The sequence below is a fragment of the Oncorhynchus tshawytscha genome, unplaced genomic scaffold (genome assembly GCF_018296145.1).
Source record: "Oncorhynchus tshawytscha isolate Ot180627B unplaced genomic scaffold, Otsh_v2.0 Un_contig_3970_pilon_pilon, whole genome shotgun sequence".
Lineage (NCBI taxonomy): Eukaryota > Metazoa > Chordata > Actinopteri > Salmoniformes > Salmonidae > Oncorhynchus > Oncorhynchus tshawytscha.
Window position 1 is genome coordinate 100,001 of NW_024609706.1, and position 17,500 is coordinate 117,500.

General features: G+C 44.3%; 1 protein-coding gene across 2 annotated transcripts in view; it reads right to left on the bottom strand.

The window, feature by feature from the left end:
* Window positions 1-17,500, bottom strand: part of lcor (ligand dependent nuclear receptor corepressor) — an 89,103-nt gene that overhangs the window by 32,113 nt on the left and 39,490 nt on the right. For both annotated transcript variants that reach the window (XM_042317134.1, XM_042317133.1), the window contains exon 2: window positions 1,811-1,876. In XM_042317134.1, coding sequence (XP_042173068.1) covers window positions 1,811-1,876 — 66 coding nt within the window. The remainder of the gene's footprint in view (window positions 1-1,810; window positions 1,877-17,500) is intronic.

A 17,500-nucleotide genomic window follows, 5' to 3' on the forward strand; every position in this document is an offset into this window, starting at 1 on the left:
GAGTGGAATGGGAATGATACAATTCCACTTGATGCAGTGAGTTCTGTACATTATATCGTGTTGCTAGGTGCACTTTTCTTCTAACCCATGGTGTGTCAAAAGGTCAAAGGTGAGTGAGTGGGCCCCCGTGGTTCTAGTAGTTACAATAGCCCTGGGAAAGAGCCAATTAGCTACCGTCCAACAGCTAGCATGACCCCCCACCCTGCTGCACTCAGCTGTGAGAGAGAGAGCGAGAGAGGGTGCGAGTGTGTTTGTACGTGTACTTACTGTGGAAATGTGTGTGCATTTATATGTCTGTGTTTGTACGTGTACGTACTGTGGAAATGTGTGTGCATTTATATGTGTGTGTTTGTACATGTACGTACTGTGGAAATGTGTGTGTATTTATATGTGTGTGTTTGTACGTGTACGTACTGTGGAAATGTGTGTGTATTTATATGTGTGTGTTTGCTGTGTGGTTGAATGAGCGAAGAGGCAGACGCATCTGAAACACTAATTCTGAAGTTGGTGGAGGATGTGTCACATGACGATAGGTAGCCACACTGACCTCATTTCCTAGGGTTTGGAGAGAGAGAGAGAGAGAGAGAGAGAGAGAGAGAGAGAGAGAGAGGTAAAAACTGAGCTGCACTTCCTAACCTCCTGCCAAATGTATGACCATATTAGAGACACATATTTCCCTCAGATTACACAGATCCACAAAGAATTAGAAAATAAACCCAATTTTGAAAAACTCCCATATCTACTGGGTGAAATTCCACAGTGTGCCATCACAGCAGCAAGATTTGTGACCTGTTGCCACAAGAAAAGGTCAACCAGTGAAGAACAAACACCATTGTAAATACAACCCATATTTATGCTTATTTATTTTCCCTTTTGTACTTTAACTATTTGCACATCATTGCAACACAATCATTGACATTTGAAATGTCTTTATTCTTTTTGAACTTTTGCAAGTGTAATGTTTACTGATTTTTTAAAATGGTTTATTATCTACTTCCCTTACTTTGGCAATGTAAACATTTGTTTCCCATGCCAATAAAGCCCCTTGAATTGAATTGAGTGAGAGAGGAAAGAGAGCTCTGGCTGGCTGGGTTGAGGAGCCGCATAATTTGACATTTGATTATCCTGACCCACACACTTTCTTTGTGTTAGAAGTAATGCGTATTGAAGCAGTCTAGCTGCATACTTAGTGCGATGACGCACAAGGTGTTGTTGTTGATGTTGTTGTTGTCTTTGGGTCATTTGAGGGGTTGTAATTCCATCCAGGAACCTAAACATGTAGACCTCTTTTCAGCACCTGAGTTTCATATATTGATAATATAGTGTAACATATATTAAGAGTTTCATATATTAAAAATATATTGTAAGGTCAGAGGTTAACACAGACTTAGGAGATCTCCGTTTTGTTCTATGAGATAATATCAGTCAGTTAACATGACCTTTACGATGTATGAAGCCTTGATGTGCTTTATTTGCTTATTTGATAACATTAATGCTTCAAAACTCACTAAAAAGTGACGTTAGCTGATGAAGATTATCTCATAGAACAAAACGTAGAAGATCTCCTAAGCCGGTGTTAACCTCTGACCTTATTTTTGGCATTTATCTATAAACCCTACAAAAAATATATATATAATTTCCCCATAGGCTTTGTCCAACGGGCCATGGCAGAGTTAGTGCCTAGAAAAAGATGCCATTACTATTGCTCTCTATGGGCCCTGGGCCTATGGGTGAAAAGCAGTGCACTAGATGGAGAATAGGGTGCCATTTGGGACACAGGTATGGAGATAGTCAGAGAGGACATGCTTACCTTGAAAAAGGGTAATATCTTTGACTAGTCCCGGCCCGAACAGCCCTTCCAAAATGCTTTCAAACCCTGCAGGGAAGACAGAGAGAACAACTAAGTACAGGACTCAGGTTTGTAGAAGACGGGGGAGCTCACATCCACTTACAGTTCTACAGACAGACCCCACCCCCACACACTGGCTCACATCCACTTAGTTCTACAGACAGACCCCACCCCCACACACTGGCGCACACACACACCTTGGCTTTAATTTTCTTTTCTTAAAAGCAAATCCCTTCTTTACCTAATATAACACTGTTAGCTAATGTCACTCACTTTTTATTAACTGTAAATACTGGATTCAGCTGTTGCTTGGCAACCCTGTGAAGTAACGCAAATACATATTGCAGTTTCCTCCCCCCACACCGTCCTTCTTCTCTCTCCCCCCCACACCTTCCTTCTTCTCTCCTCCACCCCACACCATCCTTCTTCTCCCCCCCCTCCTCTCCTCCCCCTCCCCCTCCTCCACCCTCTCCCCCTCCCTCTCCTACACCCTCTCCTCCCCCTCCCCACTCTCTCTAAAAGGAAAGAGGAGGAGAGGAGAAGAGGAAAAGAAACTGCTTGGTGAAGAAGCTGAGGAGTGAAGATGGGTATAAGAGGGTGAGAGGGGTTGGAGTAGAGAGGTGGGGGTGGTATGGGGTTCGGGAGGGAGTGAGAAAGAGGAAGGAAGGGAGAGAGGGGGTAACTCGACGGGAGGTTTTGTCCTTCAAGTCAAGCCTACTGTGATGCCAAAGGAAATGCGGGCAGATCAATACCACTTAAAATAAAAGTAGCTCGGTCTCCCTACCTCTCTTTCGCCTTTGCTTTCTCTCTTTCTACTTCGCTCTCGCTCTCTCTCTCACTCTCTCTCGCTCACTCTCTCTTTCTCTTGCCCTCTCTCTCTTTCTACTTCGCTCTCTCTCTCACTCTCTCTCTCTCACTCTCTCTTTCTCTTGCCCTCTCTCTCTTTCTACTTCGCTCTCTCTCTCACTCTCTCTTTCTCTCTCTCTTTCTCTTGCCCTCTCTCTCTTTCTCTTGCCCTCTCTCTCTTTCTACTTCGCTCTCTCTCTCTCTCTCTCTCTTTCCCTCTCTCTTTCTACTTCGCTCTCTCTCTCTCACTCTCTTTCCCTCTCTCTTTCTACTTCTCTCTCTCTCTCACTCTCTCTTTCCCTCTCTCTCTTTCTACTTCGCTCTCTCTCTCTCACTCTCTTGCTCCCCCCCTCTCCTCTACTCTCCATGCAGGTTAAGAGGCAGAGCTGCTGCTAAGAGGGAGATTAAACCAGCTTTTGGGAACAAGTTCATCTTAACCCTGGCTGTTATACATCCAGATCTGGACAGGTTTTTAAGATGGGGGGTTGTTTATTAGCTTCTGCAGAAGAAGCAGCTGTTCTTCCTGGGGTCCACAAAAAACACCAAACAAGACAAGTAACAAAACACTGATAAACAAGGACAGCCACACACTGAAAATACAACCGTATAGAAACAACACAACTAAAACAATGTCATTAATAAGAGTACAATCAACACAACTAAAACAATGTCATTAATAAGAGTACAAACAACACAACTAAAACAATGTCATTAATAAGAGTACAAACAACACAACTAAAACAATGTCATTAATAAGAGTACAAACAACACAACTAAAACAATGTCATTAATAAGAGTACAAACAACACAACTAAAACAATGTCATTAATAAGAGTACAAACAACACAACTAAAACAATGTCATTAATAAGAGTACAAACAACACAACTAAAACAATGTCATTAATGTACAAACAACACAACTAAAACAATGTCATTAATGTGTCCTCACAACAATGAAATGTTGAATAAAACAATTTTAATAAGGTCATGTTGCTGTTTGTTTGAGAATTAGAGATAAAGGGATGTGTGATCATGGCTCTGTGTAATAATGTGTGTTGCTGTTTGTTTGAGGAATTGTGTGTGTGGATGTGTGATCATGGCTGTGTGTGTGTGTGTGTTGCTGTTTGTTTGAGGAAGTTAGAGATCCATGAAATGTTGAATCTTTTTGTTCAGGTCATGTTGCTGTTTGTTTGAGGAATTAGAGATAGAAGGGATGTGTGATCATGGCTCTGTGTAATAATGTGTGTTGCTGTTTGTTTGAGGAATTAGAGATAGAAGGGATGTGTGATCATGGCTCTGTGTAATAATGTGTGTTGCTGTGAATTCATCTTGGACATGGGGACTGAACACTGTTCAATGTTGTCATTTCACTTCTGGGTTTTTCCACTTTACTAGTGAAACAGCCTTGGAAATGATTGGTAATATCAAAAAGGATTTGTTATAAATGACCCGTCAACTTCAAAGAACGATGGAGATTCATTTGATTTTCTGCCCATGACATCATTTAAACACTCCCAAGTCTTTTCCCATTGTGGTTTAAGTCATTTATCTTGATTTGGTGATGTCATTTATCTTGGTTTGGTGATGTCATTTCTTCTTCTTTCCATTTAGTCACCAAATGTCTCAATTGACAGTATCCCAACCAATCAGCTGAGCAGCCCTGACTGGTTAGCCACCTCTCTTGCACCATTTCTGTGGACCAGAAAATGTTTCAATTCATCCTCATTCCAGATGGCTCTAATTAGAGGTCGACCGATTCATCGGAATGGCTGATTAATTAGGGCCGATTTCAAGTTTTCATAACAATCGGAAATCGGTATTTTTGGGCGCCGATTTGACGTTTTTTTTTTTTTTTTTTTTACACCTTTATTTAACCAGGCAAGTCAGTTAAGAACACATTCTTATTTTCAATGACGGCCTAGGAACAGTGGGTTAACAGTCTCGTTCAGGGGCAGAAAGACAGATTTCACCTTGTCAGCTCGGGGGATCCAATCTTGCATCCTTACAGTTAACTAGTCCAACGCAATAACGACCTGCCTCTCTCTCATTGCATTCCACAAGGAAGCAGGCGCGTAAACATTCATTCAAACAGCACTTTCGTGCATTTTGCCAGCAGCTCTTCGTTGTGCGGCAAGCATTGCACTGTTTATGACTTCAAGCCTATCAACTCCCGAGATGAGGCTGGTGTGACCGAAGTGAAATGGCTGGCTAGTTAGCACGCGCTAATAGCGTTTCAAACTTCACCTGCTCTGAGCCTTGGTGGTTGTTTCCCTTGCTCTGCATGGGTAACGCTGCTTCGATGTGGTGGCTGTTGTCGTTGTGTTGCTGGTTCGAGCCCAGGGAGGAGCGAGGAGGGACAGAGGCTATACTGTTACACTGGCAATACTAAAGTGCCTATAAGAACATCCAATGGTCAAAGGTTATTGAAATACAAATGGTATAGAGGGAAATAGTCCTATAATAACTACAACCTAAAACCTCTTACCTGGGAATATTGAAAACTCATGTTAAAAGGAACCACCAGCTTTCATATGTTCTCATGTTCTGAGCAAGGAACTGAAACGTTAGCTTTTTTACATAGCACATATTGCACTTTTACGTTCTTCTCCAACACTTTGTTTTTGCATTATTTAAACCAAATTGAATATGTTTCATTATCTACTTGAGGCTAAATTGATTTGATTGATGTATTATATTAAGTAAAAATAAGTTAATTCAGTATTGTTGTAATTGTCATTATTACAAATACATTGTTTTTTATTTTATTTTAAAATCGGTCGATTAATCGGTATCGGCATTGAAAAATCATAATCGGTCGACCTCTAGCTCTAACAGTTCTCACAGTCAGTGTCTTAACAGCTGCTTGTCAACAATGGACATGAATCCTTTTACTAATACATCCAGTGCTGCATCTGGATTCACTTCCTCATACGCATCAAAACGTTTTGTATGATCTCTTATAAATGACTATAGGCCCAACCCACTGTGACCTGTATGCTCTCGTTGGCTGGCCCTCGCTTCATATTTGTCGCCAAACCCACTGGCTCCAGGTCATCTACAAGTCTTTGCTAGGTAAAGCCCCGCCTTATCTCAGTTCACTGGTCACCATAGCAGCACCCACCGGCAGCACGCGCTCCAGCAGATATATTTCACTGGTCGCCCCCAAAGCCAATTCCTCCTTTGGCCGCCTTTCCTTCCAGTTCTCTGCTACCAATGACTGGAACGAACTGCAAAAATCGCTGAGGCTGGAGACTCTTATCTCCCTCACTAACTTCAAGCACCAGCTGTCAGAGCAACTCACAGATCATTGCACCTGTACATAGCCCATCTGTAAATTGCCCATCCAACTACCTCATCCCCATACTGTATTTATTTATTTATTTATTTATCTTGCTCCTTTGCACCCCAGTATCTGTACTTGCACATTTATCTTCTGCACATCTACCATTCCAATGTTTAATTGCTATATTGTAATTACTTTGCCACTATGGCCTATTTATTGCCTTACCTCCCTTATCTTACCTCATCTGCACACACTGCACACACTTTATATATACTTTCTACTGTATTATTGACTGTATGTATGAGCAAAGCTATGCAACATTAGTGAAGATATGATCAATAAAAGTGGATGTTACAGATCCAACACCACTACTAGTGGATGCCACAGATCCAACACCACTGCTAGTGGATGTCACAGATCCAACACCATTGCTAATGGATGTCACAGATCCAACACCATTGCTAGTGGATGCCACAGATCCAACACCACTACTAGTGGATGCCACAGATCCAACACCACTGCTAGTGGATGTGCCACAGATCCAACACCACTGCTAGTGGATGTCACAGATCCAACACCATTGCTAATGGATGCCACAGATCCAGTGCTAGTGGATGCCACAGATCCAACACCAGTGCTAGTGGATGTCACAGATCCAACACCAGTGCTAGTGGATGTCACAGATCCAGTGCTAGTGGATGTCACAGATCCAACACCACTGCTAGTGGATGTCACAGATCCAACACCACTACTAGTGGATGCCACAGATCCAACACCACTGCTAGTGGATGTCACAGATCCAACACCATTGCTAATGGATGCCACAGATCCAGTGCTAGTGGATGCCACAGATCCAACACCAGTGCTAGTGGATGTCACAGATCCAGTGCTAGTGGATGTCACAGATCCAACACCACTGCTAGTGGATGTCACAGATCCAACACCACTGCTAGTGGATGTCACAGATCCAACACCACTGCTAGTGGATGTCACAGATCCAACACCACTGCTAGTGGATGTCACAGATCCAACACCAGTGCTAGTGGATGCCACAGATCCAACACCAGTGCTAGTGGATGTCACAGATCCAGTGCTAGTGGATGTCACAGATCCAACACCACTGCTAGTGGATGTCACAGATCCAACACCACTGCTAGTGGATGTCACAGATCCAACACCACTGCTAGTGGATGTCACAGATCCAACACCACTGCTAGTGGATGTCACAGATCCAACACCACTGCTAGTGGATGCCACAGATCCAACACCACTGCTAGTGGATGCCACAGATCCAACACCACTGCTAGTGGATGTCACAGATCCAACACCACTGCTAGTGGATGTCACAGATCCAACACCACTGCTAGTGGATGTCACAGATCCAACACCACTGCTAGTGGATGTCACAGATCCAACACCACTGCTAGTGGATGCCACAGATCCAACACCACTGCTAGTGGATGTCACAGATCCAACACCACTGCTAGTGGATGCCACAGATCCAACACCAGTGCTAGTGGATGCCACAGATCCAACACCAGTGCTATGCACTCTAGTTGGTTGAGTGGTAACCTGGGTCATATGACTCATGTAAACATGTAAACTTCATGCCTGGTTACAAAGAAGACTTCCTTTGATAACTCAAACCAACACTTCAAATAATATTTTTCCCAAATTGTTTTTGTATTGGTGGACACAGTAGGACGCAAACCCACAACCTTAATGTTGCAAGCACCAGGCCCTACCAACTGAGCCACATAGGGCCTAGATGGAATCAAATCAAAAGTGTATTTGTCACGTGCGCCGGATACAACAGGATACAACAACACAACAGTGAAATGCTTACTTACAGGCTCTAACCAACAGGTATTAGAAGACCAGCCAAACATGAGCATGTCATTCTGTTCAGTTCCACACCAAATGAAATAACCTAAGATACGGAGGCTAAAATGGAAGGCACGGATCAAGACCTGTTTACCACAACTAAGACATTGGACAGCCATGCATACTGACGTAAGCAAACCACAGTTTGGGGTTTCTGAAGTGCCGGTTTGATTGAACACCAGCCCAAATGTACGTCCAAATGACCTCTATCGTATTGTAGCTGTAGAATGTTTTACACACACACACACACACAAACACACACACACACACTCTCTTTCTCTCTCCCTCCACACACACAGAAGAAAATAAACAACATCTCCTCCACATCCCGGGAGGAATATAACAAGTCCCCATGAAGGCAATCAATTAGAGTCCAGGGAATGGAGTTACACACACAATCATACACCATGCAGCAAAAGACCTGCTCTAATTATGTTATTATCCTTTAGAGGAGGAGAAGAAGGGAAGACAGGGTAAAATGGAGGCGGAGACAGAGAGACAGAGAGAGAGAGAGACAGAGACAGCGAGAGAGATAGAAGTTAGTTAACTTCCGCAGCACTTAGTTCTTAGTGTCATAGCCAGAGGATCATACTAAACAGACAGATTAGCATCTCACTAAACCTTTCTGAACTGAGAACCTAGCAGATCAAAAGAGCGCAGAAGATGGAGGCGTTTGGGGGGCGCTACACTGTGACAGACAAGGTTGTCACTCCTTTTTTATTCATACTGTCCTTTTTCTTCCTCATTTCTTTTCTCACATTTTTCTATCATTCCTCTCCTCTCTCCCTCGGAAGCCTTTAATAGAGGGGCCGTCAATCTCAGGGTGGTGAACAACAGTCTTAACGAGAACCCAATCAATAACAATTATAGATGTGGCCAAGAAAGGGAGGAGAGGAGAGGGGGAGGAGAGCAAGAGGAGAGGGGGAGGAGAGCAAGAGGAGGGGGGGAGAGCAAGAGGAGGGGGAGGAGAGCAAGAGGAGGGGGGAAGGGTGACTTAAGGAAGGAGAGGAGGAGGAGAGCAAGAGGAGGGGGGAAGGGTGACTTAAGAAAGGGAGGAGAGGGGAAAGAGGGAGGGTGGTTCAATTTGTTCCAATTCCCACTAAAGCTCCAAGTTATTTAAAGACAAGTGGAGAGAGAGAGAAAGATGGAGTGAGATGGAGTAAGAGAGATACACCACAGGTAACTTCAATAAAGCTGTGAACAATCTGAGAGACAAGACAAGGCAAGAAGGGCCTTCTATGCCATCAAAAGGAACAAAATTTGACGTCTTGCTCCCAGACAAACTAAACAACTTCTTTGCTCGCTTTGAGGACAATACAGTGCCAACGTGAGTAAAACATTTAACCATGTTAACCCTTGCAAGGCGGCCAGCCCAGACGGCATCCCTAGCCTCATCCTCAGAGGATGCGCAGACCAGCTGGCTGGTGTGTTTATGGACATATTCAATCAATCCTTATCCCAGTCTGCTGTTCCCACATGCTTCAAGAGGGCCACCACTGTTCCTGTTCCCAAGAAAGCTAAGGTAACTGACCTAAATGACTATCGCCCCGTAGCACTCACATCCGTCATCATGAAGTGCTTTGAGAGACTAGTCAAGAACCATATCACCTCCACCCTACCTGACACCCTAGACCCACTCCAATAGGTCCACAGACGACGCAATCACACTGCACACTGCCCTAACCCATCTGGACAAGAGGAACACCTATGTAAGAATGTAGTTCATCGACTACAGCTCAGCATTTAACACTGTAGACCCTGGGTCTCAACCCCGCCTTGTGCAACTGGGTCCTTGACTTTCTGACGGCCGCCCCCAGGTGGTGAGGGTAGGAAACAACATCTCCACCCTGCTGATCCTCAACACTGGGACCCACAAGGGTGCATTCTGAGCCCTCTCCTGTAGTCCCTGTTCACCCATGACTGCGTGGCCATACACGCCTCCAACTCAAATCATCTAGTTTGCAGACGACACTAGAGTGGCAGGCTTGATTACCAACAACGACGAGACGGCCTACAGGGAGGAGGTGAGGGCCCTCGGAGTGTGGTGTCAGGAAAATAACCTCACACTCAACGTCACAAAACAAAAAGGAGATGATCATGGACTTCAGCAAACAGCAGAGGGAGCACCCCCCTATCCACATCGATGGGACAGTAGTGGAGAAGGTGGAAAGTTCCTTGGCATATACATCATGGACAAACTGAAATGGTCCACCTACACAGACAGCGTGGTGAAGAAAGCGCGGCTTGTCACCGAAAACACTCAAACTTTTACAGATGCAAAATCGAGAGCATCCCGTCGAGCTGTATCACCGCCTGGTACGGCAACTGCTCCGCCCACAACTGCAAGGCTCTCGAAGGGTAGTGAGGTCTGCACAACGCATCACCGGGGGCAATCTACCTGCCCTCCAGGACACCTACAGCACCCGATGTCACAGGAAGGCCAAAAAGATCATCAAGGACAACAACCACCCTAGCCACTGCCTGTTCCCCCCCAAACCTCCATCATCCAGAAGGCGAGGTCAGTACAGGTGCATCAAAGCTGGGACTGAGAGACTGAAAAACAGCTTCTATCTCAAGGCCTTCAGACATCACTAACATCGAGTGGCTGCTGCCAACATACTGACTCAAATCTCAAGCCAATTTAATAATAAAAAATTGGATGTAATAAATGTATCACTAATCACTTTAAACAATGCCACTTTATATAGTGTTTACATACCCTACATTACTCATCTCATATGTATATACTGTACTCTATACCATCGACTGCATCTTGCCTATGCCGTTCGGCCATCGCTCATCCATATATTTATATGTACATATTCTTATTCATTATTTTACACTTGTGTGTATAAGGTAGTTGTTGTGAAATTGTTAGATTACTTGTTAGATATTACTGCATGGTCGGAACTAGAAGCACAAGCATTTCGCTATACTCGCATTAACATCTGCTAACCATGTGTATGTGACCAATAAAATTTGATTTGATTTAATATGGTCAAATCTGGAAACTATCATTTCGAAAACAAAATGTTTATTCTTTCAGTGAAATACGGAACCGTTACGTATTTTATCGAACGGGTGGCAACCCCAAGTCTAAATATTGCTGTTACATTGCACAACCTTCAATGTTATGTCATAATTATGTATAATTCTGGCAAATTAGTTCGCCATGAGCCAGGGGCCCCATACTGTTGCACTAACCCTGACTCTGTGTGCCATGAGCCAGGGGCCCCATACTGTTGCATATACCCTGACTCTGTGTGCCATGAGCGCAACAGAAGTGACACAATTTCCCTAGTTAATATTGCCTGCTAAAATGTATTAATTTAAACTAAATACGCAGGTTTAAAAATATATACTTCTGTGTATAGAAAATAAACAATTATGTTTTTACTTGAATGCACATTTGTTAAATCATCACCTGTTTGGCGAAGTAGGCTGTGATTCGATGATAAATTAACAGGCACCGCATTGATTATAAGCAACACAGGACAAGCTAGTTAACCCCAGTAATATCATCAACCATGTGAAGTTAACTAGTGATTATGTTAAGATTGATTGTTTTTTATAAGATAAGTTTAATGCTAGCTAGCAACTTAGCTTGGCTCCTTGCTGCACTCGCGTAACAGGTAGTCAGCCTGCCACGCAGTTTCCCCGTGGAATGCAATGTAATCGGCGTCCAAAAATGCTGATCACCGATTGTTATGAAAACTTGAAATTGGACGTAATTAATCGGCCATGCCTATTAATCGTTCTACCTCTAATTTCTTTATGGAGCAACAAACTAGAGAGTAAATACAGGACCATTTCTTTATGGAGCAACAAACTAGAAGGGAAATACAGGACCATTTCTTTATGGAGCAACAAACTAGAAGGGAAATACAGGACCATTTCTTTATGGAGCAACAAACTAGAAGGGAAATACAGGACCATTTCTTTATGGAGCAACAAACTAGAGAGGAAATACAGGACCATTTCTTTATGGAGCAACAAACTAGAAGGGAAATACAGGACCATTTCTTTATGGAGCAACAAACTAGAAGGGAAATACAGGACCATTTCTTTATGGAGCAACAAACTAGAGAGGAAATACAGGACCATTTCTTTATGGAGCAACAAACTAGAAGGGAAATACAGGACCATTTCTTTATGGAGCAACAAACTAGAAGGGAAATACAGGACCATTTCTTTATGGAGCAACAAACTAGAGAGGAAATACAGGACCATTTCTTTATGGAGCAACAAACTAGAGAGGAAATACAGGACCATTTCTTTATGGAGCAACAAACTAGAAGGGAAATACAGGACCATTTCTTTATGGAGCAACAAACTAGAAGGGAAATACAGGACTTCTTTATGGAGCAACAAACTAGAAGGGAAATACAGGACCATTTCTTTATGGAGCAACAAACTAGAAGGGAAATACAGGACCATTTCTTTATGGAGCAACAAACTGGAGAAAACAAACTAGAGCAACAAACTAGAAGGGAAATACAGGACCATTTCTTTATGGAGCAACAAACTAGAAGGGAAATACAGGACCATTTCTTTATGGAGCAACAAACTAGAAGGGAAATACAGGACCATTTCTTTATGGAGCAACAAACTAGAAGGGAAATACAGGACCATTTCTTTATGGAGCAACAAACTAGAAGGGAAATACAGGACCATTTCTTTATGGAGCAACAAACTAGAGAGGAAATACAGGACCATTTCTTTATGGAGCAACAAACTAGAAGGGAAATACAGGACCATTTCTTTATGGAGCAACAAACTAGAGAGTAAATACAGGACCATTTCTTTATGGAGCAACAAACTAGAAGGGAAATACAGGACTATTTATTTTATTTTCTTCTTAAAAGAGATGGAGCAAACTTAATAAAGCATATTGCCTGAAAGAGAAACATGTTTTGTGTTTTTTTAAACGGTCACAGAATAGAGAAAAGGTTACCTACGACTGGGGCTGATAAATTTTGCTCTTCACCACAACACACAAACAGTAGCCCCTTTGTCAATCGACAAGGTCGTCAAAACCATCAATTGAAAAACTAATTCAAAACTCCTTCAAAACTATCTCTGTCCAGAAAACGGTAAGCATGTACAGCTTATTTCAGCCATGAGTCCATTCACTTCAGACGGTTCTATAACCATAACTTCTCAGAACCTTCTCCTCCTTCTAACGTCTATTTACACATTCTGGAGAATTCCTGACAATAGGGTCAATACATTACGGAATGTTAGATTAGTGCGGAGCCACAATGCACAGCGAGGATTCCACAGAATATCAGAAGTATGACCTTGCCCTTAGTGTAGACCATGGTCAGGTAGCTTCGCATTCACTCACAAAAACCCTCAATACACCTTTTTCAAAGTAGTAATTGCAGTCTTTTTCCAAAGCATGTTCCTTCTTTCTGTTTGGGGAATAGAGGATGGAGGCATTGAATCTGTAGAAACTGTAGAATCTCATAGAATCTTTAGAATCTCATAGAAAACTGTAGAATCACTAGAATCACGATTGTACTGTTTTTTGTTCATTCAGTACCTTGGGCTCACTCAGAGGCGTTGCGATTCACCGCCGCGGGCAGAACAGAACGGAGGACACCTTCTGTTGATGTTTAGCTGCGGCGCCCGGCGAGGAAGTGGTCGACGGGGTCATGGGTATTTTACCCAAACATTTCAGAGATGGCAAGGCGAGCAGGCGGGAGAAAATGGTTGGGGATTTGAGATGTGTGAAATGTGCGGACGTCCAACTCTTTCTATTGAAAAGTGACAGCAACACACAACACTATCAGTAACTACAGAGATGGGGGGGGTTATCAATTCAGAGACAACCCCCAAAACTTTACCACAATAACAGAATATTAAACAGAGTTTACGGTCGATGTTTGGCAGAGATATAGGTCTATAAAATATACAACTAAATGATACTTAACGCAAAGCTTTAGGAGAAAAAGCAGGACACTTTCAAAGATAGCAAGGTTGAGAAGTAGCAGGTTCATTTCAGCTGTGTTGCCTGTGCAGACAGAGTACATTTTTATAATTTAACTAGGTAAGTCAGTTAAGAACAAATTCTTGTTTACAATGATGGCCTACAAAGATTGTTCAATCTAACTCCTAAATTGAGAACAACATTATTTTAGAACACCCACAATGTGACTGCCAATACCATGTCACTCTTAATCACTAAACGCCCACACACTCCAAAATCCTGAGCGACGCAGTGAGCTGATCAGGAACAAAGGAGGAGTTTAGAAAGGAAAACAAAACAATGAATAGTAATTGTAAAATAAAAAGACATGTTTTCTATTCTAGGTGAGAGAAAAGTAGGATTTATACATAACGATAATTGTTTTTCATAATTAATCAGATGTGTTTTGTATGCCAGACTGTGAGCGAAGCCACAGAATGTACACCAAATTATTATTTTTTGTCATTAATTTAAAATGTCCCTTAAAATTACCAATTGGATATGACAATAGGGGTAAAAAAAAAGGGGGGGGGGTATTTCTGTATTTATTTATTTTTTAAAAGCCCATTGAAAGACAAAACTGATTGTGATTGACAACGGAGGGTTTTGCACATAACACATCTAATTCTGCAACAACTGTTTAAGGTGCTCTAAGTTGTTTTAGAACATTCTATAATGTTGCTTAGTGACACCAGACTCGATCCTTCCATATCTATGAATTAGACCCACCCTGCCCCCTCTATGAATTAGACCCACCCTGCCCCCTCTATGAATTAGACCCACCCTGCCCCCTCTATGAATTAGACCCACCCTGCCCCCTCTATGAATTAGACCCACCCTGCCCCCTCTATGAATTAGACCCACCCTGCCCCCTCTATGAATTAGACCCACCCTGCCCCCTCTATGAGTTAGACCCACCCTGCCCACTCTATGAGTTAGACCCACCCTGCCCCCTCTATGAGTTAGACCCACCCTGCCCCCTCTATGACTTAGACCCACCCTGCCCCCTCTATGAATTAGACCCACCCTGCCCCCTCTATGAATTAGACCCACCCTGCCCCCTCTATGAATTAGACCCACCCTGACCCCCCTCTATGAATTAGACCCACCCTGAATTAGACCCCCCTCTATGAATTAGACCCACCCTGCCCCCTCTATGAATTAGACCCACCCTGCCCCCTCTATGAATTAGACCCACCCTGCCCCCTCTATGAATTAGACCCACCCTGCCCCCTCTATGAATTAGACCCACCCTGCCCCCTCTATGAATTAGACCCACCCTGCCCCCTCTATGAATTAGACCCACCCTGCCCCCTCTGACCCACCCTGCCCCCTCTATGAATTAGACCCACCCTGCCCACTCTATGAGTTAGACCCACCCTGCCTATGAGTTAGACCCACCCTCTATGAGTTAGACCCACCCTGCCCCCTCTATGAATTAGACCCACCCTGCCCCCTCTATGAATTAGACCCACCCTGCCCCCTCTATGAATTAGACCCACCCTGCCCCCTCTATGAATTAGACCCACCCTGCCCCTCTATGAATTAGACCCACCCTGCCCCCTCTATGAATTAGACCCACCCTGCCCCCTCTATGAATTAGACCCACCCTGCCCCCTCTATGAATTAGACCCACCCTGCCCCCTCTATGAATTAGACCCACCCTGCCCCCTCTATGAATTAGACCCACCCTGCCCCCTCTATGAATTAGACCCACCCTGCCCCCTCTATGAATTAGACCCACCCTGCCCCCTCTATGAATTAGACCCACCCTGCCCCTCTATGAGTTAGACCCACCCTGCCTGCCCCTCTATGAATTAGACCCACCCTGCCCCCTCTATGACCCTGCCCCTCTATTAGACCCACCCTGCTCCCTCTATGAATTAGACCCACCCTGCCCCCTCTATGAATTAGACCCACCCTGCCCCCTCTATGAATTAGACCCACCCTGCCTCCTCTATGAATTAGACCCACCCTGCCCCCTCTATGAATTAGACCCACCCTGCCCCCTCTATGAATTAGACCCACCCTGCCCCCTCTATGAATTAGACCCACCCTGCCCCCTCTATGAATTAGACCCACCCTGCCCCCTCTATGAATTAGACCCACCCTGCCCCTCTATGAATTAGACCCACCCTGCCCCCTCTATGAATTAGACCCACCCTGCCCCTCTATGAATTAGACCCACCCTGCCCCCTCTATGAATTAGACCCACCCTGCCCCCTCTATGAATTAGACCCACCCTGCCCCCTCTATGAATTAGACCCACCCTGCCCCCTCTATGAATTAGACCCACCCTGCCCCCTCTATGAATTAGACCCACCCTGCCCCCTCTATGATGAATTAGACCCACCCTGCTCCCTCTATGAATTAGACCCACCCTGCCCCCTCTATGAATTAGACCCACCCTGCCCCCTCTATGAATTAGACCCACCCTGCCCCCTCTATGAATTAGACCCACCCTGCCCCCTCTATGAATTAGACCCACCCTGCCCCCTATGAATTAGACCCACCCTCTATGAATTAGACCCACCCTGCCCCCTCTATGAATTAGACCCACCCTGCCCCCTCTATGAATTAGACCCACCCTGCCCCCTCTATGAATTAGACCCACCCTGCCCCTCTATGAATTAGACCCACCCTGCCCCCTCTATGAATTAGACCCACCCTGCCCCCTCTATGAATTAGACCCACCCTGAATTAGACCCACCCCCCCTCTATGAATTAGACCCACCCTGCCCCCTCTATGAATTAGACCCACCCTGCCCCCTCTATGAATTAGACCCACCCTGCCCCCTCTATGAATTAGACCCACCCTGCCCCCTCTATGAATTAGACCCACCCTGCCCCCTCTATGAATTAGACCCACCCTGCCCCCTCTATGAATTAGACCCACCCTGCCCCCTCTATGAATTAGACCCACCCTGCCCCCTCTATGAATTAGACCCACCCTGCCCCCTCTATGAATTAGACCCACCCTGCCCCCTCTATGAATTAGACCCACCCTGCCCCCTCTATGAATTAGACCCACCCTGCCCCCTCTATGAATTAGACCCACCCTGCCCCCTCTATGAATTAGACCCACCCTGCCCCCTCTATGAATTAGACCCACCCTGCCCCCTCTATGAATTAGACCCACCCTGCCCCCTCTATGAATTAGACCCACCCTGCCCCCTCTATCCCTCCGTCCTCCTTTTCTCTTTCCGTCTTCAGCTCCTTCATCAACACTTCACCACTCATTTTCATTTGTTATATTTGGCCGGTAAAGGAACATTTTTACATTTATTGGGAGCAAAATGTATTTAAATAGTTCCTAAAAAAGTTCAAAATCTAAGAGAATGTCAAACTATTACACACACACACACACACACACACACACACACACACACACACACGAATCTAAATCAAATCACATTTACTTATAAAGTCCTTTTAACATCATTATATGTAACAGAGTACTATACAGATCCCAGGCTGGACTATCTAACAACAGAGAACAGTGTTTGAGTGGGAGCTGTGTAGACAGCATTAGTTACACTGAGAGACTGGGTTAAACAACCTCATTTAACATTCTCTTGACCCAGATTTAGACTGTATAAAAGCACTGTCTGTCCAAGGGAATGACAGAGAGGGGGAAATAGCGAGTGGGGGAGAGAGAGAGACAGA